The sequence below is a fragment of the Neolamprologus multifasciatus genome, chromosome 12 (genome assembly GCF_963576455.1).
Source record: "Neolamprologus multifasciatus chromosome 12, fNeoMul1.2, whole genome shotgun sequence".
NCBI lineage: Eukaryota > Metazoa > Chordata > Actinopteri > Cichliformes > Cichlidae > Neolamprologus > Neolamprologus multifasciatus.
The window spans coordinates 10,198,996-10,226,503 of record NC_140450.1 but is presented as its reverse complement, the minus strand read 5'-3'; the positions used below and the strand labels follow the sequence as shown (position 1 = coordinate 10,226,503).

The 27,508-nt window shown below is 38.1% G+C and overlaps 1 protein-coding gene across 1 annotated transcript in view; it reads left to right on the top strand.

Annotated features, from left to right (window-relative positions):
- The window catches only part of tmem8b (transmembrane protein 8B), a 33,190-nt gene that overhangs the window by 1,376 nt on the left and 4,306 nt on the right, over nt 1-27,508 (top strand). The window contains exons 2-11 of the mRNA XM_085180328.1: nt 3,327-3,516; nt 4,212-4,419; nt 6,741-6,874; nt 7,491-7,759; nt 12,151-12,533; nt 18,459-18,555; nt 18,747-18,870; nt 21,289-21,431; nt 22,753-22,931; nt 24,372-24,518. Of these exons, the coding sequence (XP_085036454.1) occupies nt 3,327-3,516; nt 4,212-4,419; nt 6,741-6,874; nt 7,491-7,759; nt 12,151-12,533; nt 18,459-18,555; nt 18,747-18,870; nt 21,289-21,431; nt 22,753-22,931; nt 24,372-24,518 (1,874 nt within the window). The remainder of the gene's footprint in view (nt 1-3,326; nt 3,517-4,211; nt 4,420-6,740; nt 6,875-7,490; nt 7,760-12,150; nt 12,534-18,458; nt 18,556-18,746; nt 18,871-21,288; nt 21,432-22,752; nt 22,932-24,371; nt 24,519-27,508) is intronic.

Sequence of the window (27,508 nt, the reverse complement as noted above, 5' to 3'; positions counted from 1 at the left end):
GAGAGAATAGTGTTGACTCAAAATTTGACTTTATTGCTGGCCAGTATTAAATTTGGTGTCATTTAGTGGCTCTTGTTCCAGATGGTTGATCTTTAGCAGCTGGTTTTTTTTTTTTGAGAGAGAGAGATTTTAAAATCTGCTAGAGGAGAAGGAATTTCGAAAAGCAGCAATTACTTTTTGCTGTTCCAAAAAGTAAAGTTTAAAGACAGCCCAGCTAAGTATTAATGGATAAATCCCATGTTGAGATGACAAAAAGCAGGATTATGTCTATATTAAGCCTCTAACAGAGTAAAACAGTGGTAGGGAGGTGCTCATTGAAGAGATTATTGAATCCAGAACCGCACTGTGAGAGAGCCTGTAAGCACTCGGCTGCCTTTATCTTCAAATGAAACGTCTTTATTTGGCTGGCAAACAAACAAACAAGCATATTTAGATATTTTGGCATGTTTACACCTTCAGACTTAAGTGAAGTCTCTGTGCGTGGCTGCTGGAGTGTCACCGAGCCCGGAGCTTTTCACGCGTAGCTTGAAAATAGATATGTCAGTTCATTATTCTAATTTTCTGTATTCATTTTGTCACAACAACCTCAGATCTTGAGATCTCGGCGTGTTTGACACATAGCCTGTCTTGCCAATTAAGTGTGATGGTAACCACCTCGGTATAGCTTGCACATTAGAGAGCATTGGAAATCACAAGTATAAAAATGTAAACGCGAGGCTGTGACAGTTGCCAAAGAAACGCGCCCTGTTTCAGGATATTCAGTACTTGCAAGACACTGATGCAATTAACATGTACAAGCAAAATCAAGCCTTAAATATTAACTTGTGATAAAAATGATGATTAAAAGCTATGCTTAGGAAAAACGATTTTTTAAAATCCTTTGGCTATAAATCCCTCTAAGATTTTAGTTTGTGCCACTAAAGAGGCAAAATGACAATAAGCAAAGGTTTTAAAAATGAAAGAGTTTGATTTTCTTAGTTCCCTCTACCATCTCTTGACCCGCTGTGACAGCCCTGACCCTCTTAGTGAAGGTGTATTTTTGATGATGAATGGTGGCTTTCATGTACCTTAGATTATGACACCTGGAAAAAGTGACGATTAGCAGTTAATTCTGATTTAAGGATTCCTCTTGAATAGCGTAATCACCATTCACAGTCCTACTTCTAGATGTGCAAAATCGGCGGCTTCTTCTTTTTTAAACCTCTTTCTGACCGATCCACTGTAACTACACTTTTTGTGGGCTTAGCTGCAATCTGTAAATGGAAAGAAAAAATCATGTCTGTTTCTTTCTAATCAGCCAAGCAGTGACTGTAGGCTTACTGCAGACTCCAGCACTGTTAGCGCCAAACTCACCCTTTTGAGTTATAGCACTTCAGGCTGTGACCCCAGTCACAGTCTGTTAATGAAAGGGCAAAGAAGAAACTTAATGTAAAGAAGGCTCACATACACCAGAGATAACAGTCCAGCAGAAGGCTGGAATGAGGCTCAAATAAAGACCTGGAGCTTTGTATGGGATTAGGATTTCACTCTTGACAGCAAACCACTTCACTCTTCTTAGTTTCTGCTTCCGTAGTATATCTTTAGTATTCAAGGTTGCCTCCATAGGTGAGTGGATAATGTCGTGGGGGGAGAAAAGAACAGAAAAGAGCTATTTTGCTCCTTTTACGCAAACATAAGAAAGTATTGCGCATTCAAGAAAAACCTATTTCTTTACACGTCTGCACCTCATTGCCTTTTCACTCGTTTTATTTATCATTTTTTGTTTTGTTTTGTTACTTTACTGTCATTATTTTAGAGGTCCGGGCTCCTATTCACTGTATTCTGAAAACAGTGGTGTGAAATTATTTATATTTTTGTACAAATTGTAGGTGAGACAAAAAGAAAACCCAAACAATGTCACCACAGGTATTGCAATTTTAATGGCTGACACGCAGAAAGCGAATGCGCCACAAGTGGAAGCATTTTCCTCCAGTGAAACATCAAAGTGCCACCGCATTATTCCCGTAATAATCTGCTGCCTTCTTTTCTACCTACTTGAGTTTATATTTATGATAACGCCTCGCCTAAAAGACGCTTTATGTTCTAGTGTAGCAATTAAGTGACTTGCACACAATTTCCCCCAGATTTTGCCCACCCGCTAGCTGTGCTTGATGCCAGCCCAGCTCATGTAGGTAATGTGGCAGATTACACCTGCTGCTTGTCTGCTGCATTTATATGGAGAGGCTTTGGTGGGTGTAATCCAAGGATTTGACATTATGCAGGATGTGAGCGAGCCTGCATACATCCGTCTCCCGCAGCTTCTTTTAAAGGAGTTAAAAGTCTTTGATTACATAGTTTGATTATTTACCTCTTAAAGAAATAATTTGCTGCCTCTGAGGTGAAACTCTCTAAGTCATTACAGAGAGTCACCTTAAAACTGCTCTCTAGTCACAGCAGTGATAGTACAGGCATACTGGGAAATGTTCATAATTAAATATTTATTCTTTGTAAGCAACAGCTTTAATCATGATTCAATGCTTTCAACGATGTTGATATCGGTCTGTTACTGAGATGGTTGTTCCAAGCACACAGCTTTCCTAATTGAGATGTGCTGACAGTTATTTCATGGGCTACCATAAACGTCCGTGGAGCTATAGATACATTGAATACATGAACATACAAATAAATCCAGGGTCGTTTCCAGCTTAGCGGTCATGCTACACTGTGCAACACATTTAATAGATTATAATAGTACACTCTGCAGTCCTTCTGTAGTATGTAGCATGCCGTATGGATGTCATTTTTTTTAAGTTTTAAGTTTCCCAGCTACAACCATGAGTCAAAGCATATGGGATGTTCAGTCAGTTGAGTCAAAGTTTCTCTCCCTCAAACGAACCACTGCACTTCAGAGTAAAGCAAAGCACCCGCCTGTCTTGTCTATCTTTTCATTGCAACTTTGCTTCAAGATTTATAGGACGTTGTTACTTTAAAGTAATAGTGGCAGTAAAACTGTTTTCCACCCTGTGATATAGCGCCCTGCATTGGACACTACATCACTTTGATCACCTGACTTTTCATATAATACCATTATTAGGTCACGTTTTTATTTTCTTGCAACTTCCCATTAACCTCAGCTATAGTTTGTATGCATTGAAATGAAATGTTACCAAATTAAATTGGTAACATTCTAAACTAATCTGGTAACATGCCAAACATGATGCGCACATCAGTATGTTGAAAGTGACTTTTAGTTGTGACAAAGCAGAGTAATGGCTTGATAAGGCTTAAAGGCTATCCGCCATCACAAATATTTTTGGGACACATTCCTCTGATTCTCTTCCCTGCAGATTGCCTTTTTGTGACTGAATACTTCACCCGTACGCCTCGTAAGCTGAGTGCTTTCAACTCCTTCGCCAGTGTGGAACTGTTCCACTTCAATGTGCCTGACGACACCATGATGGCCGTATGGAATCTCATCACCTTCAAGGAGCAAGGGGGCACGTTTGGAGACAGCTGCCCGAACCGCAATGTGACTGTGTAAGACACCGAGTTTGGCTTAACACCGTTCTGTTGTGTTCTTCTTCTCCAGATGATTATAAGCATCTTAAATACATTTCGAAAAATAAGGGGTTATAGCCTACACGCAAGGAGAAACTTTAAAGCCGTTAGCTGTATGAAGCTTTATGTATTTTTGTCAGTCTCCTGTGTCTCAGTGATATATCGTCTGAAATAATGGACGCGTTTGTTCCATTCAGATATGAAGAGCTTATTATTAATGTTCTGTATCTGAAACGGTACCAGCTGTGAGTGTGTGTGTTTGTCATACAGAAACATGGCCTTGGAATCACTTGCTCTAGCAGAAACCAGAACAAAGACCATTTTGAGTGCTTTGGCAGGTGTTTATATGCCTGTCTGTCTGGATTGTCAGTGTGGTGGTGTCATAACTGTGCGCGATACAGTCAATGCTCTACAGGTGCATAGCTGAGATCAAAAGAAAGGTCAAAGATGGATATATGCTGAATAAATTAACTCCTTGCTTGAAACATCTTTGTCTGGTGTATAAACGTGTGGTCTGAGAACTTGTTGCTGTGATTCTTACTTGTGTATAGGATGCCAGCTGTACTTCTGCTGTTAGCTGTTCCCATGGATAACTTTAATATTTAGCAGATGTTCCTGTTGTTTATGACAGTATTAGGCCTAAGGAGGCTGAACTGTGGCTTTGTGATTAATAGGTACTTCAGGTCCGGGGCTCCTCCAGTAATCAACCCCCTGTACACCCGCTTCCCTCGGGATACAGTCATCCCAGGGTCCTTTGCTGTGACTCTGACCTGGACTCTTCCAAACCGTACAACAGGAGCATTCAACGTGACCAGCCCTCTCCCTGGAGACTGGTTCCTGGCGGCACATTTACCCAAGGATGAAGGCAAGATCTCAGTCAAGGTGAGTGTGCACATTTATCACAAATAAACACCAGAATTCCTACAGCTTTACTGAAAACAAATACTCGGAATGAATCTCTGAACCACTAGAACCACTAGACCAATATTGCCAGCGTTACATCCACGCTGTGAAAAATAGAAACCCCTCTGCACCCAGCATCAGTTGTTTAGAGCAGTAAATGAAAAGACTGCATCATGTTTGTGTTACACATCATTCACCACTTATGACGGGTAAAATGTAAGCTTATTTGTGTCAGAGTGTTATGTATCATAACTCTAATGATATCTAAATCATTTTCTTTATGCTTGCTTAACTCCCCTTTGTGACGGGAAAAAAAAAAAATTAAATAAAAATGATGTAAGTGATCCTTGGCATTAGTATTCCAGTATGTGCTGCAGAACCTAAAGAGGCTGAACAGTGTCAGAGAGTTTTTCTTCATCTCATCGTGTTCTCCTATTTGGCTGCATAAACACCTGCTGATTTCCATTTCAGGGAATTTATGTGTCACTGGCATGGTGTTCACTTGTGCTTTGTGGTTTCCACTGACTGGCAAAAGTGCACCTGAAATACACAACAATCAAAAAATATAATCAGAACCTGCCAGCAGCATCACATATACAGAAGAATTGGTTTGTTTTGGGGGATTTGGGGATATAAGCCACCATGGCTCAAATGTGACCAGCTTCCAATGACACACTCTATAGATGGAAATAACAAACCTTTTAAAATTTTGCTTTCTGAAGCCATTTTCTAGCAACCAAGATGTTTTTCCTTTAGAAAATAGACACAATTGGAAGCAATGCAAGCAGAAAAGGGAGATGTGTGACGCATTTATAACAATCTCAGTTTAATACCAATCTTAAGAGTAAGTAAGGATTTAGCAACTGAAAACAGAGTCAAAGAGAATAACTGCATTTGCTGAAATGTCCTTTACTGCAAATAGAATATGCTACTCTTTACAGAGCAAAATTGGAGTTCTGTAATACCCTTTTTATATGTCCCTGTAGAGCGCACTGGATGCCCTTGAGCATTTCTATAAATGAAGGGCTAATATTGTGAAGAGGTACATTTGTAAAACGTTCTTTTAAACTTAAACAGGTAGTTGTGGTACCTATACCAGATAAAAATGTGAGTGCAAATGAAAAAAAAAAACGAAAAGAAAAGAAGTCAGCAAAAGTTCCCTAGTAAGGTAGAAGCCACGGTCTACTTGCTAACAAACCTCTAGGCCAATGCTACACCTTTTCCAAGGGAGGGGACAGCTTTCTGCTTATCTCTGTGATGCCAGTGGCAAACTGTTGTATTTGACACCTTGGGATCAGAATGTGTTGACAGGTACTATGTCCTGGCAATACAACAATACTTACTGCTGACTTAAATACAATAGCATACAATTGAACAGAGTTGAGAACACAAGCTCTAAAAGGTTTTTATTTTTTTTGCAGCTCTCCATGTATACCTGATAAACTTTGACATACTGTATATTCCAAAGCGAACCTTAAAATTACATCGTCTCGGTGGGCAACTGTGACTGAAGGAGCTAAAATAATGCATTTAGACAGGGTTTCATTAGGGAGTTTTAGTGCTTTATGGCTCTAATGGAGTTTTAGAGGCTTTAACATCTTGCCAAGAGTGAAATTCTGTGGAAAATGAATGAATGCCCACATCGCTTTTGGTATGAAGAAGGTCAAATGTAAAGCTATTGAACATCAAAACCGTTTGGGCTCACAGTGTAAAACCATTTGCTCTCAAAAGCCCACATTGGTTGAGCTTTTATTCAAGCACAAGGTGCATGTGCATGTCCAAGCGACAGGCTGTAATAAATCAAAGGGTCACCCCAGCAGCTTCCAGACTAATGACATGCCACAGTAATTGTGACTCGAGAGCAGGAGGGGTCAATGATCAGTTGACAGAAATGAAGGGCCTAATTTGGCATTCACACCTGTCCTGTTGAATCAGGTGCAAAAGGCTTCTCTTCATTTTACAAACAAATTTTACAGCACATCATGTGTAGAAACTAATGCACGGTCTCTTGGCTCTAAATCAGTCTGTCTACTCGGCTCATCTCACAAAGTAATGCACATCAAGCATTAATGGTTCAGAACAACACAAGTGAAATAGTGGGTGCATGTTACGCTGTGTGGCAGGGAGGGGGAGGACGGAATGATATTAATCCAGGAGGCTGACAGGCTTAATGCACACAGTCCATTAGGAATTTTCAGTCGGTCTGAATGATATCTAATCTCCTCTTTACCAGCTTTTATAAAAATTGGTGAGTTAACCACAAAAATACAATCTGAACAACTGCTGCTTTATCTTTGTAGGGTCTGTCTGAGGAATGCCAGTATCTGTTCCAGCCTCAGCTCATTGTTCAGAGGCTGATTGGGATTTCAGTACTTTACCCTGGATACTTCATTGACCAGATGATCCCAGTCCATAATAGATCTGCACTTTATAAGTAAGTCACCTATGTGGGCTCCTAGAAACCTGACAGGGGCTTGACTTTGAGAAAAGACACCAGGAGAAAATTGCGTTTTTTTTGTTTTTGTTTTTGTTTTTGCAGCATAACACTTCCCCAGCCTAATCCTTCATCTGCCTCTTAAGTTATGAGTTTTTTTTGTTTTTTAATGTATCTTGCGATTTCATTTTAAAAGATGCAATTCCTGTGTGTGATTAGTTTGCACACCTTTATCAACTTCACCTACTTTGAGTCTTTTGAGTGCAATAATAAGATTTTGCTTCCAAGGTTAATCTTCATTTTTTCCATGGTCTTTGCGATGGTGCCTAAAGGAAGGAGAGCTGCTATTATGAGTGCTGCATAAATGATGTGAAGGGACTATAATACTACATATATTTTTATTGAAACCTTATCTTAATTTTCTCATGATAAAATATATAGTATATCGATTTAACATAGAAGCCTTTTTGCAGAATAGATGTGATGCACAACATTCAACAAATCTAAAAGACAATTATTTCAATGAAGCTGACTTACATTATGTTTACTCAGTAGAGGTCTACATTTTATTGTGTGGCATAATGCCTAAAACATGTGTTTATGTGTGCCTGTGCAGAGTGTTCATCCCCAATTATATATCAAAGGTGAAGGTTCAGCTGGTAAACTGCAGCACCAAGAACAAGAGTAGTGACAGTTGTCCCGTGGTGCTGAAGATAAGAGCGCGGGCACCACCAGTGCATAACTCAAGTGCCCTCGACTGCAGGGAATGGAACCCTTGCGAATTAGTCACCCTTGTACCTGCCTGGGAGCAATGGTATTATATCCTGGTGGAGAGATATCTAAGTAACTCTGACGTCTACTTCCGCATCGGGGTGCAGGTCACAGGTGAGTGTGATGCTTTTTTGCCATATTTTCTGGCTAATGTTAATTTCAGTTGTTTGTAGCAAATTTGTGTTCTTTATTTATATCAGAATAAACACATTATAAACACATAAAAAAATCATTTCAATAAGTTTCAGACCTGAAGTTAAAAAGTCATAAAGTCAGAATATGGACTTTGTTGGTTAATATTACATAACTTTCACTGCTATTTGCTTCTGGTCATTCAGTAAAGCCTGATTTAGACTTCTGCAGGAAATCTGTTGTAACTTACAACATAGCTGGAAACCCCTTTTAATCTTATGAAAAATGTAACTACATGTGTATATTATGGTACACATCAGGTCAATACAGCTCACAACAACTAAATGGCTTGGTAGGTTACATCGCAGGGTTAAGAAGCGTGTCCTGTTACGTCGTAAGTTACAAGGCAGATTTTCCACAGACGTCTGGGGGAAATCTGCCTTTAGACACTAACAGTTTATAATGTCGCAACTGAGGTTCGACTGAGATTAGACTTTTTGTTTTAAATCAGGGGTTTTAATAATAACACTGCATTAACCATAAACGAATGACCATATAGACATTTTTTAAATTAATATTCCTTTGCATAGTCACTCATTTTTATGGATTTAAAAATAATTGGACAGCTGACTGATAAGCAGTGTCATGGCCAGGTGAAACCCAAATCCGCATTAATTCCCTGTAAATTAAGAAGATACAAGGTCTGTACTTGAATTGGTATTTGCACTTGGTAGAAGCTCACAGAGCTCCTTATGTGATCCAAAGACATGTTGAAGTAGTCAGCAACTTCAAAAGATAGTTTATCTCTGTATGGGAACGCTCAAGAATAGAAAAGCCACAATAGACTTAACTCAAAAATATCTTAAAATGCCAGTCCAGTTCGGGACCAGTGTTCTTTATACAAATCAAACTACTAGCGGAGTGATGGCAGGAGAAGGGTATGGAGAAGGAAAGGGAGCGCTTATGATCAAAGCATGCCGCATCATCTGTCAAGTATGGTGGAGCCAATTTGATGGCATAGGCATGCATGGGTGCCAGTGGAACTGGGTCAGTGCAGTATTTTGATGATGAGAAGTAGTCGAACAAATTCTGAAGTGTATAGAGATATAGCTTTTGTTTTGTTTTTTCATGGGATTCAGTCAAATGCTGCAAAACTGAAGTGATCCACAGAGGGATATTTACCCAGAACATACTGCAAACTAACCCAAGAGCTTCTAAAAGCAAAGAAATGTAATGTTCTTAAATAGCCGTAACATTCCCCTGATTTCAGCCCAGTTGAACATGCTTTTAAGTAAAGACAACAGATGGCAGAAAGGACTACAAAAGCAGCTCTAATGAAGCATCTGAAGATGGGGATGGTGCTCAGCTGTGAATGGAGACACAGACAGCTGCAGACAGAGTAGTTGTTCCTGTTATACCTTTTTCAGGTCCACCTAAGAGGGAACATGCACAGGTGTAGCATAGTTCCTCCTCGGTTTCAGATTCAGTACATTCATTAATAATAAATTATTTCCATCTAAATTTGAATAAAGTCTTTAATGTCTGTCATTATATTAATTTAGATATTAAAAGATCAAAAAATGTATAAAATGGTTATAACAAAACATATATATTCTTTCTTCTTTTTGAGAATTTCATCATTAAGCTGTATTTTTTATCTGGATTTTAAACTCATGAAAGCAAAATATTCAAACCAATATTAGTTTTATATTTAATAACCTGGTTTATCTATTGTGTTTAATTGGACAAGTGCTGGAAAAGCAATTGCAAAGAATAAAAAAAGTGTGCTGTAAATGCCATAACAATTTTTTTTTTTATTGAGTTAGATTAAACTAGAAATTGAGATGCTGATTAAAAACAAACAAACAAACAAACCCCTTACCTTCTGTTTTCCCTAAATTTCATGATTTGACCTTTATAGATATGGAGATTTAAAATCAATAAATAAAAAATGTATTCTGTTCAAATTTACATTTACATTTTAAAATGAAGACATCTTTGTGCATTGGTGTTATAGCTTGATTTAAATGACCCTTTAATGTTTAATGACACGACATATTCAGCGCCTGTTGTGATTGTGATTCGGAGTTCTATAAATGAACTGAAGGTTTTTCACACTGTGAGGTTTTTGAATTAAACTATTTTACCAATTTTGCCAATTAAAGCATTTTACTGATTTACTAGATGTTTATCTGTTTGGATTTCTCTTTTTTTCTTATTATCTGCAGATAAATTGCGGTGTTTATCCATGAGCAGTTTGTCTGCAATTTTATTTATTTTTCTTCCTGCTGCTTTAAAAGACCAAGCTTGGGTGGTTTACCTCATAAATTAGGCCAAAGAAAAGCTCAGAGTGGATCTCTGCAGCATGCCATATCAAGTATTCAAAGGTATGCAGTCAAAGTATAGAGGATTATGGCTTTCAGATGCACATAAAAGACTAAATCTTGGGTGTTCTACTCTTATCTAAGCACAAATCGGAAAATGTTTTTCAAAGACTTTCCAAAATGCTCATGCATCTGACAGTTTATGTTTGATGGGATAAGGGATGGCAGACACAGTCAGATCATCAAGAGGCTTCTTCAAGAAAAGACTGGAACCCAAACTGAGGTGATTCGTGCAGGATTGCTAAGAGGCAAATGATACCATCCTTAAGTGCTACATGCTGTTTTTGGGTTGTGGAGAACCGAGATACTCTTTATGCTCCCTCAATGGGGATAGCTCACAAATCTGTGGGACGTCCACTTCCATGTAGCGATCCCCTCCCTCTGCTCGGCACTGTACAGTGCACTTTGTTACTATGGCAACACAGACACTAATTATTCACACTCTGTCTCTCCTCCTGTCTGCCAGGCAGATCTTACTTGACCTTTTGTGGATTTAAATTGGAGAACAGCTCAGGTTGAGGGAGGGGACCATCTGGAGTCCTCACCTTTCTTTCTGTTATTGGTTATTGTTGTTATGAGCTGTCTCAGAAATATGTGCCCATAGTTGAATTCGGTCCAATTTACAGGTGTCACGGTCGCTAGTAATACAAAGTGTGATAAAACTAGGTTGCACTTTATTATTTATTGTTGCTGTTTATAAAGCATTTCATCACTGCAGCTTTTCTGTCCTCAGCAGACATCTGAACAGGGTTCATGTGTTATGCTCTAAATGAAAGGGGGAAAAGCCGCCCACACAAATACAGTACAGTACTTATTGTGTATATACATTTAGTCTTGCCACTCAGCAGCCATTTTTGTTGGATAAGAGCAACTGCCCATCTAAATGAATGAAAAGAGACTTTAATAAGAGACTGAGTGAGTGGTCACCAAGACCTAAATATACATCAATATAGAAGGTTTACTGCTTAATTTAAAAACCTACTCGATTTCAGGACTGAATAAATACAATGCGAATGCACATCTTAGATACAGAAAGCCAAGAAAAACAAAAGGTGGACTTATCTATATCATCACAGAAATAAGTTAATATGTTTGCCACCACACAGCCGAATGTATCATGATCTGTATTATGTATGATGTGATTGGTTAACATGTCTTCTGGTTTAATTATTGGTTGGCTCTTTTGGTTGACAGATGGGTGACATTTGCCTCTTCTTCTATAGATTTTTCTATAGATTTTTTTCAGGATTCTTCAAGTGCTCCATCTTTGTCCTCCGTCTACGAGGCTTTACAGATTTTACACAAATGTTACCTGCAGCTGCAGTATTCAGTATTTTTAGGCGTTATCCACCTGCCTGTACGGACATCAAAATACTTCAAACCCTTTCGAGACAATAATATGCAAACGAGGTTGAGCTAAAAAGCCTTTGAAATCCTTTCCCCTTGGGGACTGTTGGTATTGGATGATACTTTGCCATTCGACATCAGTGACCATATTGCATTGATTTTCTATGTGTTGGTGGGAAACATACAGTCTACAATCAAGTTAGAGGCAATCCACAGCACTGAATCTTGGTGTATATGTTCTGGAAGCCAGCTGAACTAAATAATTAGGTTTCAGTTCCATTAATATAGTGCCAAACAACAACATGGTTTACTCTGGGTGCTTTACATATATGTCAAGACCTTATAGAAAACCCATTAATCCCCATTAATGAAATGCTTTCTGTGAGAAAAAACACCTTCTAACAGACAGAGTTTTTAACAGGCAGGGTGGGCGGCTGCCTTGCTGATCAGTCGGGGGTCACAAGAGAGCAGAGAGAGAATAAATGATATTGAGGAACAATAGCAAACAGTAAACACTGCCTGTAAGCACGGATCTAAAACACAGAGCTCCAGCTCAAACATTTATAGAGACTCTGTTGCTTATAGTGCATATAAGTGCAAATTAAATAACAGCATTGTTTTGACTTTTTTTTTCCTGAACAGATTGCTCCAAACCCAGTTTGTTGAAAGACCAAGCACAACCCAGCTCCTCGATGAACATGCCTCAGTCTTTTGGAACAGCGATGGGTTTCTCCTTATCTGATACACTGTTAATGGCAGCCCTGCCAAGCCTGTCCCAGAACAGCAGTCACCTGCACACCTCAGAAGACAGCATCATTTACCTTGCGCCGACTGCAGACACTAACAAGTGCTGGCCGATCCGTCCTACTCTGCGCAATGAGCTGGACACCTTTTCCGTGCACTTCTACGTCTTCTTCGGTCCAAATATATCGATTCCACCGGACAGGGCTGCCGTGTTCGCCGTCAACCTAATGCCCGTTTTAGACAGTGGAGGAGTCCTAAACATGGAGCTCAAACTCAACATGGTGAGGTTTACAGATGATACAACTGTTGTTTCTTTCATAATTTCTCGCAGTATTTGTAAAATTTCGAGGCACTGTTAGCTCATCAAATCAGTATTATCATCCTGGTCCAAGGAAGGGATTTGGCGCAAGATGCTGGACAGTGCTCTGGCACCACTCTCACCGTTTGCTTGCTGTATCCTGTGCAGGGATCAGATTGTTATCAGAAAAGTAAATTTGCAACAATCATAGAGGAGAAAACCAGCAGCTAGCAAGGGTGAATAACTGGGCTCACAAAGTGCCTGGCTGAGCGCGCCTGCTAAATATGGATGCACGTATGGTCATAGACTTTGCTGTGGGAACTGAAAAAGTTCACAATGAAACAGGCGCCAGTGTTTGGGCTTGTGGCATATGTCTCTAATTGAGAGCAAACAAAATGCAAAAATCAGCCAAGCAGGATTTAATATGTCTGTGTTGATCTGTCCTTCAGATAGTAATGGCATTAGGAATGCACCTGCATTGGCTCTGGAGGTCTACAGGGAGCCAGAAACTGGAGAGCTACAGGCTGGCAGATGGACTTTTAAACATTTTACTTCTAATGGAGAGAAAGCCAGCCAGTGTTGAGACAGCAACAAGATGAAGCACAAAACACTAACAGATAGCTTTGATTGTTTACTTCTAAGGAACATCCTGACAGTTTAGGAAGCATTTCTTAAAATATCGGGTCCATCTCCCCACATTTAAAGATATAGTAAAAATACTGGCAAATTAAATTTGTTGCCCACAGTACCAGTGATTTAGCACAAAAGATATAAACAGTAGGAAATGTCAGACATTAAAAAAGATGAAAAAGAGCATTTGCAGCAGCAGACTTGAAATTAACACTAAATCTATTACGCTCCAGGTTTAATAGACAAGATAAGCCAATTAATGAGGAAATTAATGTCAGATTAATCATAAATGAAAGTAAACCCTAGGTGTAGTGCCCCCCCCCCCCCCCCCCGTACAATCCCGTCCTCACAGGTTTGAAATTGTCCAAATGCAGCTTATATACTGTCTCTCACCGCTTCAAGACTTTATAATAAGCCAGACTACACATCCATCATCTCTACTGAACACACACACACAGATGAAATTAGTGATCGATCTTCTCATCTAACCCCCGGTAAGAAAGCAAACAGCCTTCTTTCCAAGATTGTCAGAGAAAATTTTTAAAGGAAATGAAAATAATTGACGGTAATTCATTTAACAGTGTATCAATGGAGTTTGGGATTGCTGTGGCTGCTGTCACCACCCACAAAGGCTACGTGAGCCCCTTGGCTTTCTCTATGGTGTGCCCATTTTCACCTGTTTACTGTATCTGTCCTTTATCTTGCAGCAGAACCTCTCTTTGTATTTATCGGTGCTATCTTTGCAGTAGCAAAGTGTTTTCCCTGACCCCTTTCACCCTGCATTCAACACCCCGGTATACTCCCAAGTGTGTGCTGTTGGTTAATTTTAACTGGGTGCACACTGCAGATGTCACAAAGACAGTATGCTGGGATGAAACCTGGTTGGTGTGATAGTTGTATGAGCCGTTAGATGTATTCTTCAGAGAGACTGTCATGCTATATTATTCTATGAACAGATTTAACCCCCCTCGGCGATGATCTGTCACTTGCTTGTCACAGGCGCAGAATCCAGTCAGCCGCTGCCTGTGGGGGACTCTGGCAGATTTGCAGGGCTTTAGGAGACAATAGCTGGACCTGCTTGTCTGCCTTGCATCACTCTCTGTGCAAAAGTGTGAAAGGAATGCATATGGCTTTTATTCCCACTGATGCCTCACCTGGCAGTTGATCAGTTTAAGTTTACCTTTGGTAAGGCTCACGCAGAAAAGAAATAAGAAACAGTGAATGAGCGCATATTCATGAATGCTTTGGCTAACCCTTATGCACTAGTACTTTTGTCACAGTAATAAACTGTTTTGGCAGCATAAAAGTGTTTGGGGGAGTAGATTAAAAAATAAATAAGTGTGATACATGAAAAATAATGCTTACATAATATACTAGGTCATAATAGCTAAACAGCCAGGGACAAACAATAAATATGTTTTTTTTTAAAACTATATTAATTTATTATGTTCATTTACCGTATTCTATTTGTAAGTTTATTTTCACATCCAGTATTTCCACGGCCATTTATTTTCATATTTTTAATCAGCCAGTGAAAACTAGGCGCTTTTATGGCAGAGTTGTGCAACACCATCTGTCATTATCACACAGGAGAGGTGTGAAATTGAATGCTAAAATAAATATTGATTAAAACAATCATTCTAAAAATCTTCATAAATATATAATTAAACATATGCACAATAAATAATACATCTAAAGAAATGTAATATTTTTCACATCTTAATTCTGCACTACGTGCATCTTTTATTTAAAATAATAAACTTGAATACCAAAAAATAAATGACAACCCCCCCCAAACTAATAAAACTTCTTTTGTTTTTGCTAAGCAGCATTCATGTGGTCAGAGGCTGAAACATGTGCTTTAAAAGATATCCAGATAGCAGATATATTATTGATTAAAATTAAAACCCATCACAGAGATTGGGGTTTGGTTTAATTAGTTTGGGCACTGGGATATGGAGGCAGTATATACAGCACATGACAGCTTGTCCATGTTCTTGCATCAGTTGGCGTTATGTACTGCCTGGCACATGTCATCAGCATAACTTCTATGAAACTCAGCAAAGCAAAAACATGTCAGTATACAACACAGACAAACTGGCATTCATCAAACCTTTTTTTCTCCTCTATTTTAGCAATCAGAGTTGATGCATCAGGGCTGTCGAAGTGATCCTTTCAAAGATTTTCCACAGTAGTTTTCTTCAGTCTTTAACCTTGAGCCTTACTTTGCTGGTAGATAGCACCCCTGATTGAATTATGGGTCCGCCACTCACATTCACCAATCATAACTAACATCTGCATAATGGATCAGGCATATAAATCCTAACATTAAACATGATTAATATAGCAATGCTCACAATCATATTACAAAAGGCTTTACGAGTAAAGCCAATAAAAAAAAACAAAAACATACAAAATCAACATTAGAATTCCAGACATGAATGTGTTGTTAAAGCAGAACAACAATAGAATATTATTAACAACACATCACATAATGCCCTGACAGCTAAAGCTATTTTAAGAAGTGATTGAAATCCTTTTAGAAATTCTGGGTTCTGGACAGAAATGATGCGGTGTGCTGAGAAAGCCAGCATCCACGCTGAAGGGAAATTATTTCAGACAGATTTGAGAGACAGAATGAGCCTCAAAAGTTATCAGTGAAATATCAAAGAAGCAAGGGAATATCGTTGTTTCGAGTGCATGAACGGTTTGGATGATAGATTTGAGAGTGATCACATATATCACATAATCTTCTGTATCTTGAGATAATCTTTCTTCCTTAATTGCATGTGTTTCCTGGGGAACCAGGATGTTTATGGGCAGATAATGAAATGAATAAATGAATCACTGAGATTCATTACTGGTGGAATAATAAATCATATTTAAAAAGTGCACTGATTCTGAAATAGTCTTATAGTTTTTTATATTTTAAAAGGGGATATAATTTCTAAAAAATGAAAACAAGCTACACATGCTTCATTGATTTTTGAACATTTTTAGCTTTCTTGGCTAACCAGGTTGGGTGCACTTATATTATAGATGTGCTTTTTTAACTTGCAAATAATTTACACACATGTGTCTGTCATGTTATTTTGAGTAAATACACCAAAAACAGGATGGACATCGTCACATTTTGGCTTCATGTAAACTTTAACGATGTAACAATTTTCATAGCAGCTTGAATTGCAGGCTGGGGTAGGTCGAGCACTCCATAGTGGGATTTGTTATTTCATATGCGACAGCATACAGTTGAATCCTCGCTAAACCTTGACAAAGTGTATTTTGTGTGACAGTGCAAAACCTCACAATTCTGTCAGTTTAAACCGCTTTAATACTGCAGTATTACTGAATCAACAGATGCTCAGGAATGCATATGAAGCCAGCAAAAAAGGAAGTTAAAATTGGTAACTCATTTTTAAGAGTGAATTCCAAAAAAGTTAACTTTGAGAAAAGACTGGGACTGTAATCACAACAGTTCAAGATGCTAAGAATTTACATTTACCTCTTTTTTTTTGGTTTGTCCTCTGTAGGGATGCCGTAATTTCCCATACATGCTTAAAATAATAATAAAGTAATAGGGATGTTTATTTATTTATTTTAATTCATTTATCTTAATTATCCTAATTGAAAAACAAATGTCTAATAAAAATGTTTTCTGTTATTACCTTTGCATCATTATCGCTTCACACACTCTCATGTTGCTCAATTAAAAAAATCTGTCTCTTTTGACTTTTACACTGAGCTTTGTGGAGCTTTCTAGTGTACAAGAACAGCCGACAGCTTCGTTGTTCTGAATGAAAAGTTAGGAAATCAGTGTCACTGAAATGTGTCCTCATTAAGGTTTCAGACTATACCGAACGTTTTGCTTATCCATCTATCCTTCCATCAGTCCATCCTTAATTCAGGGTGAGGGGGAGATCCTATTCCAGCTGTCACAGGGTGAGAGGTGGGGGTACAGCCTGGACAAGTTGCCAGTTTATCACAGGGCATACATCGCAGTAAAAGTATAAATTTAACCGTTTAGTGGTGTTTAAGAGCAAGGGAGAAGATTATCGAATAAGACTCACCAGGAATCATCCTTTGCAGACCACGAATGGCTGGATAAACCTTTGTTACAAAAGAAAAAGTCAGAGGAAAGAAATCACAAAAAAATCAATGTGTAGATACTTTGAATTTGTGTTTAAAATTTTATAATAATCCCTCTAATAGTGCTTGACTGGTCAATTGGCACACCAACCTTGCCATCTAGCTACATTGACTAGAAACATCTCTACTTTGATGGAGCTCTTTGACCTGCCAATTAGAATCATATTATCTGGCTTTGGGGTGGCTCTTGCCTGCTTTGCTCTCCCCGTGTTTGCATCTGGTGAGCCACTTTGATATTTGTTGCTTAATCCTTTATCCTCAAACTGTAGAGGAGAGCCAGGATGAAGGAGGGGGAGGGTGTGGGACTCTCTCAAAATGCCACTGGGTGTGATTTAGTCTTCCCACCAAGAGAATAGAGGCCAGATGGTGAGTTTAGGAAGCCTGAAATCTCAGCACCTGGCAAAGTGTTTGTTAGTCATTGCATTAATCAACAACTTTGCCAACTCCCTATATATACATTATGCCCATTTTATGCTAAGGGGGTGATAGAAATCTTATGTATTTAAGAAATAATTGTCTAAAGTTATCCCACAAATGTATATAATGTGAATTTCTGAATGTAAAGTTTTCGTCAGGAAGTCTTCTGATTTTTAGCATACTTTGTGGTTTAGTAACTGACCCATTGCTGTACCCACCCACACACACAGAAACAAAAGCTGGAGACTGGGTAAATAATGGAGGGGAATTTTAAAACTAATAAAGTGTCAAGTTTAGTGCTTGAGTGCAAATTGACACATCCAGTTTGCTGCTATTTATTGTTTACCAATAGACCAATTTGGACAGCTGTGGCCTCCCTTCACCTCTCTGCAGAATGAACCAATTTGTATAAGCATATGCAGTTCCCGACGCTTGAATAATTCTCCTGGATTTCTTTTAATGCTTGAGCATGTTAATGTATAATTGATGCTTCAAGGCGACAAACTGCCAACATCTTCATTTACTGTAGGTGCCTCTGGCAGACAGAGAGAGAGCACTTTACTTGATTTGTTAGTTTTAAAGTTTACTATCTCATGGCTGTGCAGAAAATAGACCTAAAGGTAATCATGAACAGTGTTAGCTCACCAGAATGATAGCAGCAGATGGTTGATGGTTGGGCGGATGAATGACGTTTGATTATGTGTTTTTCCTGCAGTCTATGCTGAAAGGAGCTAATCTCACAGTGTTTGGCTGCCTCAACCACGGGATGCCACTTTTCTTACGTGAAAACACATCACTGAAATGTGAATCAGGTATGCCTAATTTTGCTTAAACAAAACAGCCACATAGTGTGTGATTTTGAATCTAAGCAAGTTTATTGGTAGAATTGTGAGAACAGCACAAGTAATCGATATTTTTGCCGTGTATGCGCAAAGCTTATTCAGTTATGGACCTTCTCTGTCACAGCTTGGACTGTGTTTTATTGTGTTACCTTTTTCTTCAGAATCAGTGGCAGGGTTTTTCCTCTCTGTGAACACCTCCACTAATATCACCAAACTGAGGATTCCCTACCCACAAACAGGCACCTGGTACCTCAGTCTGCGCTCTCTATGTGCTACTGAACATGGGTAAGACAGAAAGCACTGCTTCCCTTGAGAACTTTACCTGTTTGTTGGTTATGTATTCTATTTTATAGCGCTTCATACCAGTCTCCATATTTGCTATATATTATCTGTGCTTTACATATAGTGTTGTAACTGCTGCAACTTTCTCATCTCATCTTATCCTAAATATATATCAATTAAACCAGCGGTCCCCAACCCCCAGGGTGTGAAATTTCTGGTTTTCAGGGTTTTTATCAGTTTTTATCGTTATTTTTTAAATCGTTTTTATCGTTAAGTCCGTGGCGCAAAAAAGGTTGGGGACCGCTGAATTAAACCAAGTTTTAGTATATGTTTTTATGCCTATAAAGAGACATTATTACAGTTTTGGAAATTAATATTTGCTCTGTTAAAATTGTGATACTTGCTTTTATGGTTATACACTAAATATGAACCTCCTGTCAAACAGGAGGTTGAAAAACTTGGCAAAAAGGCTTGATAAATTGGGTCCAATGGTAAGAATCCTTACAGCTATGCCTTCTTTAAACTATTCCTTTAAAATGGTGTAAACTATAATCTCCTGAGTGCTCAACCTAGAAAGTCTCAAAAACATAATTTACAAGCAGGAATTCAATGAAACAAGCTGAACGTCATAGATTTTGACATAAATTTATGACATTCTCATAATCAGTCCTTCGGCCTGGTCCCAATGCTCCACAGCAACCTCTATGAGACAATATTTGCTGTCAATTACACAAAGACAATTGCAAAATAGGACATTCATATCTTCTGAATTTGTCAGCATAACACAATCACTAGTTTGTTTACCAAAATAAATAATTCATTGCCATAATGAAGACACCATGCTTTCTGTTTGAATGACGAAGCCTCCCTCATTGAACCACATCCTCTGCCATCTGTCACCCAGCAGACTGATTTGGCACTGGCTTCATAAATGTGTGTATGGTGCACACCAAGCATATGACATAGAGGAGGGTTAGATTTTGAGGTTTATCCATATTTTCACACTTACCAATTAGGAAATGTTATAGTGTCATGGTGAATTTTAAATCAAACAATCAAGTTGTAATCAAAATGCACACATTCAGTTTTAATTCAAGGGGTCCAACAAAAGTTTGCAAAAAGCTTTTTTAAAAAAAATGCTATTGCAACGCTGTTTTATTGGTAGTGGTATTTGGATATTAATAGTATACTTTGTAGGTACCAATAAGGCTTTGGCCTACTGCAAAGGCCACACCAGTGTCCCTGTCTTTCTGTTTTTCTCTCTCAACGTTTATGTAAGTGTTACTTAACCTGTGAATTCAATAAGTAAAGTATTTTTCTCTGAGGGTTATTTAAAGTCGGTGCAAATCATGTCACAGAGAGAAGTTAGAGCGAATGTTTTCATTAAGTTTTGTTGTTGTAATGTTATATACGAGTTCGTAAGTATTAGCAATTCAGCAGATTGAGCTGTTCTGGCGAAGCCTTTATGGCACAAAAATGTGAACAGAATGAAATTAAGCAGATTTTTCCCGTCCCACTTGGGAGTTCCAATTGAATTTGAATAACAGATAATAACAGATGGTGTGGGACGTGGACTCATCCTCACACGAACACTTAGCTGATGTATGAAAATGCAGACAAAGATCAGTGTTATGTGCTAGATTTCCACGCATTTGCATATACTAAACCAATCAGGTATCATTAGATGGTAAATGACAGGTGCCCTTCAAATATACAGTGAAGCTGATGTATACAACTAAATAAAAACAAAATTAATAAAATGTTGCAGAAACACATAAAGAAACATATTTGAAGTTTCATTCTCTTTAACTGATTGATTAGCAGTTTTTGTTTTTGTAGTGTTAAAGATGAGCAAATTAAGTAAGTAACCTCTGTCTGTGAATATGCAGTCACCTGTAGACTTAGAGTTTTGTGAGAAATTACAGCTGAGTTACCTATTCAAAATAATTAATGAAGGTTAAACTAGAACCCTTGGTGGAATAGACATCATTTACAGAAAATTAGTTTTGTAATTGCGTTATAAAGTTGGAGATTTCCGGGGCCTAATAGAATGAAGTTGTCTGACATCCAGCAATGCCGAAACAACCTTTTGATCTCCAGTGTTTTGTGGTGATGAGGGCTTCTGGAGGACACAAGAAAACTAGACAAAACCCCGCAGGCGCCTGAGCGGCTTTGTGAGACAAAGCTCTAAAAGAGCTTGGAGTGATATGTGAATGTCAGCTGATAACATGCTCACAATAACAATGCTGTTATATTTGTATTTAGTAAGTATAATGTTTACCAGCTTAATTGGGAATGCTAAAAAAGTGTGCACAGCTATGCAGTCTATAGATCTGACACATTTGGCCATAAACAAAAGTCATTATGCAGATGAAGAACAGTGAAGGCATCACCTGCAATCATATATTTTGCCTTTTCCAGATTTGAGCAATGCAGCAATGTGACTGCAGAGGTTTATATGCGTGCATACCTGACTCCGTGCATCAATGACTGTGGGACGTATGGACAGTGCAAGCTTCTGCGCACCAACAATTACCTTTATGCTGCATGTGAATGCAAAGCAGGTAACTATCTATTGCAGTCCATCACAGTGTCTTACTTTTTCCAGCTTAAATGGACAGCTTTGTTAAATCCTTGTTTATTTATTTGAACTTGTAGTGCACACTGTCAATTAAATTGAAACGAGGTGGTCTGGTAAAGTCTTTTTTGGTTCTGTTTTAATATCTAAGTCATGCAGTTAGTAATAAAAGAGCGGAAGTTGTTTTATGTAAGGGAAAAATAATTAGTACTGTATATATTTAACAACCTCCTTAAATATTTATCAGTAATTAATTAGTAATTAATAAACAGCAAGCAAGTGCAACCCTGAATGTATAATTACACTTGATTTTTGTCTGTCAAAAGATTCTTTTGCATATGAAAGATAAGACAGAACTTTTCTTTGAGAAAATAGGTCATCACTGCTGCAAAGAATTTCTAATTTGTTGGAAAATACATCATGCGGAGTGACAAGAAAATGAGAGAGAGCCAGGTGGGATGGCACAGGTCATTTTCCAGAATTGAGCTGGCAATTCTGCAATTAAATTGTATGTGCCACTTTTCAGTGACTCATTCAGCGGCCTGGTGTTAATCTTCTAATATAAGGCATTTTGATAAGACAATAAAACACAGTCTTAATTACCAACAGCTTTTCAATAAAAGATGAGCTTATGAAACTAAACAAAGCATGTCCTCTGAGGCTTTTTTAAATCCTGCCTTTGATCTTCTTTTATCAGAGTTGGTTTCTCCTCAGTTAAATTCATTGTCATACTTCATATGTGTGACTGCTTCCTGGCAGACGCTTTGCATTCAGCACTTGCCCTTGGCCCATCTCAGACTGCAAAACCTCTGTTCAACAGTGCTCACGAATATTTAATTCACACTGTCTTATTCAATCAACCACTTGATAAAGATCCAATGTACCAAAGCGGGGGTGTTTTTAAAATAGAAGTGAGTTCACACCAGGAGGCTCTATTATGCAGGATAAACAACTTCACACATATCTGTTTTTGATTATTTTTGCAGAGAAATGTCTGTTCATAGCAAAAGGCTGCTAAGGCATTATTCTTGTCAAGAGATAATAAATATTTCATACATTTTAAGAGATTAAGGGTTTGAAACAAACAGTTTCACCTGCTGGGGGAACTCTTCTCATTCATAAACCAAAGCCATGTTTTTCCTGGAGTTGATTGAGGGTTTAAGGAAGTCAGGCACCATTTATGCTTTTCCCAACATGTAAAGCCTGTTAAAAAAACAAAAACAAAACAAAAACCTGTCTTAGAGCTCTAGTTTTTTAGGTGAAAGTACCAGATTTACTAAGGTGGTCTGTGTGTGTTGGTATTTTAGGCTGGGATGGATGGGGGTGCACAGACAACTCAGAAGCCTATTCGTACAGTTTCCAGCTCCTCTCCACCCTGCTGCTCTGTCTCAGTAACCTGATGTTTGTCCCGCCCGTGGCCATCGCCATCCGAAGCCACTACCTCCTGGAGGCTTCGGTCTACATCTTCACCATGTTTTTCTCCACTGTGAGTGAAAAGTGATAACCTAAAGTATATTTTCCTTTTATTTAAGCATGGTATTTTGCTAATAAACAATTGGTATCAGTAATGCACAAAAGTAAGCATAAAGAAAACAATCATGGTGCTAAATCAAAACAAAAAAAAATTGAATTTGAAACAACAATTTAGAAAGAATCACAAAAGCAGATGTTTTCTATAAGTCACCAGATTGTGGCAAGGCTAGCTTTAATAGGAAACACATTCTGCATCAAATCCCTGTGTATGCAGATGACACACTCCTATTTCTGAGTAAGCCATTCGAAGCTACACCAAAGTCAGAAATACTTATGCTTACAATTCTATTCTGCATTGGAAGCATTAAAATGAATGTCCATTATTTAAACCGAAATGCTCCAGTATCCCTACTATGATCCCCTGCTCAGAGCCATAAATTTATTACTTTTCCACTACAGGAACTTCCCCCAGGCAACAGCAAGTTTTAGAAAAAAATTTCACTGTAAAAATTACGACTAAATTAAGTTTGGGTAATTTATTTCACCCCCACCAAAAGTACTGTTTGGCAGCTAGTACTGTTAGAATCAAATGAAGTTTTGTGTTTTGTTTCTTTCAGCTACCTTTTAAAAAGCTACATCTAGTATATTACCACAGAATTACAATTAAGAAATACTGACAATAAACGTTACTATTGATGCTAAGGATGAAATCTTGCTGGAGCCAGAAACAATGCTCGATATGGCATCATTATTTTTTTAATAATGTGCTGCATTTTATCCGCCTCCTAACCAAGAAGAGTGCGTTTTATAGAGTGAAAGAAAACTACATTTAAAAGCAGACCATGCTTTTTCATATCTCAGGGGACTAATTTAATATTTCTCCTTGAAGAAAAGGTTTCACATGCTTTTGTTGAGAAAGTGCCTATTGTGTAATTTTTTGAAATATTATTTAACAAAAGAAATCCTTCTTTATAAAAGGATTCTTCTCCTTCTCCTTAAAATGAATGATGTCTTACGACGATAATGTGATATATATAATCATTATCGCTTTTTTTATTGATAGTGTATACAGTAGTGAGTAGACATTTTATCGATGAATGTATTCATACCGGAATTTTTTTTTCTTCTTTCAACAAAGCTGTAAAAATAAAATAGCAAGAAATATAGCTGTAAACATATGCTAGTGGGATTTCATACATAAATAGAGTTGGCCAGTATGTGCATGCCACTGTGTTGCAATGAATCTGAGATGAGTTTGTAAAAGAATGCTCTGTATAGCTTCTTTGTCAGTAACCAGCAATAACCTGTATGCGCGTATTGCTTATTTTATTCAGCTTATCATTCAGCTCGTGCTTTTTACAGAATCAATACTTTTGTGCTGTTGTGCCGTCTATTCTTCTGACACATCTGCGTGTTCTTGTAACCTTTGTGCCTTTCTCTTCTTTTCTCACAGTTCTACCATGCATGCGACCAGCCAGGTATTGTGGTCTTTTGCATCATGGAGTATGATGTTCTGCAGTTTTGTGACTTCCTCGGGTCTCTCATGTCAGTGTGGGTCACCGTCATTGCAATGGCTAGGCTAAAATCCATCATCAAACAGGTATGTGTAATTCTGAGCGAAGCCTGTTTCTACTGATACTCAGACTGGATATTCGTTTTCTTTCTATAAAACTGAAAAGTCCTGTTGTAATAGAAACTTTTCCCTTTATAAAGATGAAAATGTAAGGCTTGCATGGTGATATCAACAGTTCTTCGATACATTGATCTCAACACAAATGAATTGAGAAAATGCATGGAATCATTAACAGTGCATATTTATAAACACACTAATTTTCCCCACTTTAGCTGCAAAGTAATAAGCGGCACTTCAGCCTGGACACATGAAGTGCAGCTTAGGTCATACCCTTTTATGTGGAGATTATGTCTCTAAATGGATAAACAGCCATTTAGAAAAACAACTCAGCCTGTCACATTTGCTACTTAATAAAATGTTAGTCGTAGGTAGATGTCAGTAGATTCAGACATCCGGAAACAGACATTTTCAGACCCTGATGCCTTTGCACTCTGCCAGACCATGAACAAAGAGAGATTAGATTAGATTAGATTAAAGGACTGAGAGGCTGTAGCTCTATAAACGAGTACCGCATATGCCTCAATTTTCAGTTATAAATGAGAAGATCAATGTGTTAAAATCAGCATTGCATGGCACTAAATTCTCTGGTTGCTGACATATTGCGTGGGTAATGGTAAACACTAACAGGTGCACCTTCTCCATGGGTCACTCCCTGGCTGCATACCAAGATGGAGCAGTCTGAGGGAAAGTGTGTGTGTATGTGTAAATGTGTGTCCATGTCCATAAATGAGACAGAGAGAGGGGGGAGAGTGGAGAGAGGGTGTGAGGTAGGAGGAGGGTGGGGAGTGCATGAACATCTGCTGTCCTCTAGAGTTTTCATTTTTGCTTAGCGCTGCAGTACGCAGTCACTAATCAAATCGCACATGTCAGGACTGGCAAGTGGGACTTTGTGCGTTTGTGTACTTGAAAGAGACACTGAGCGTGTGTATGTGTGTGTTTGTTTGTATGTTACACTAGTACTAGAGGATAAAAGACCTAAGAGCATGGAATATTGTTTGTCTCGCTGTGTAGTATGCGACTTTTGGACTTCCAAAGCTCTTAATGTCTTAAAAATGTTGGCTGAAAATCATTTTATGCTTGTTCGCATAAAGATTGAACACCAGGAGGTATGTTAGTCTCAACTTGGTGAAAGTTCTGGATCACAATTATGAAGATAATTACACTTCATCACATCTTTGTAATTTTGCCCCTTCCTTACTGACAACATTGTTCTCACCAATGTAATTGCACTGTAGGACATCAAACATGTTTGTTCAGTCAATCAGAAAAAAAAATAGCCACATGATCTTAATTACTAGTAGCTAAATAGGTATGCCTGAAATATAAGCGCTGCTTTTTCTTTCAGTGTTTGACGCTCCGAATTTTCTGTTTTCCGTTTGCTTTTCATGATATGAAATTAAACCGATATTATTCCTAATATTTGTAACGTGACTTCACAAATAATTTGCAAATTTGAAAATATACTATAGAAGGAATGAGTATGTAACCTTGCTAATAACTTAGCAGTTATTAGCAGTAATCCACAGGAATCTTAGTACATCAAATGTCTGTACAACCTTGTAAAAATGTTTTATATAGACATATGTTAATATATTACTGGTTCCAGCATTATTTAACTATGAAATTCTTATTTGAAAGATGATAAGTTGACCTTTACTTAGCCACTGTTTCCTTGGCCGTTATATGACACCTCAGTGTGGTACGGTCATTAGACATGCACCAGTACTATATACATTAAATCTGACACACTGTATATCTTATTAAGCATGAAAATATAAGTTGCAGATAAAAATAGATTTTTATTTATTTATTTTTTTTGAATTCCTGCAGGCTCATTTGTCACTATGCATTCATGCCTGCATGCAACGCATGCTTGTTTCTGTGCCACTGTGTGATCCACCAGAGCAGCATGACTGATGACTGTTGCTGCAAAGAGTCCTCAGGCTGCATCATGCTGCTCCTTTCCTCCTTGGTGTGTGCCAATTAGTTCTATTCTCCTGCAGACAGGTCATCTCTTACCAGCTCAAAAATCCCCGATTCCTCCTCACATTGCCTACTAGACCCTAAGCATTCTGGATGGGCTCAAGTTCTCCCCGAGCATGTGTAGCACAGCTTATTGATTTTTTTCATTCTCACTTTATCTCTTTTATATCCTGTGGCTTTATGTCCAGTTGTGAGCTTGGCAATGAAATAAAATAAAATAACTGATTTTATATATCATGTGGCTCTATTGTTAGCATTTTGTTTTCACTGTTTTATTGGGGCTTTCAGCTGTTTCAAAAGAGGTCTAGTGTATTTTTCTATAAGCACTTTAAAATACCCATTTTGATTTCACCTGAACTCTGCAGTTATTTTCCCTACGGGTACATTAAAGTGCTTGTATATTTACATAATGAGAGGCTTTTACCTTTTGGAGCACAGACTTGCATGCTGTGTGCTAAAGGTAGCTTGTTGTGGCAGTTAACAATGCAGTAAATAGCTGCCATTATTTTATATTTTCTTGTTTTGAATAGATAACATGAACAAATACTTCTATAGTGCCTCAAAACCATCTGTCAATACTGTCAAACTGTCTATGATTCTCAACCGCGAACCTGTTTGTTCTTTCATAACATGGACATCTTTAATAATAGCTCAATATTACACGTAAACATGCAACAGCAGACTATTAACTGAAAACTAACATTTGTAATATATTATTGTGGTGACTAGTAGAAAATAACAACATCCAAAGCCTTGTTGAACTTGTTGACAAAGCACAACAACATTTCTTTTAGTAAGGCACTTATTTCTGTGCAGCATCACAGCTATGTTCTTGATGGCTTGAACTTGAACTTGATGGCAAAAAACCACGTGTGTTAAGAAAAGTATAACTCTGAAAGCCAAATAACAGGATGTCAGCTCAAAACAGAGAAAACGTGAAAGTATAGTCCACACATGAATCACCTGATGGTTTA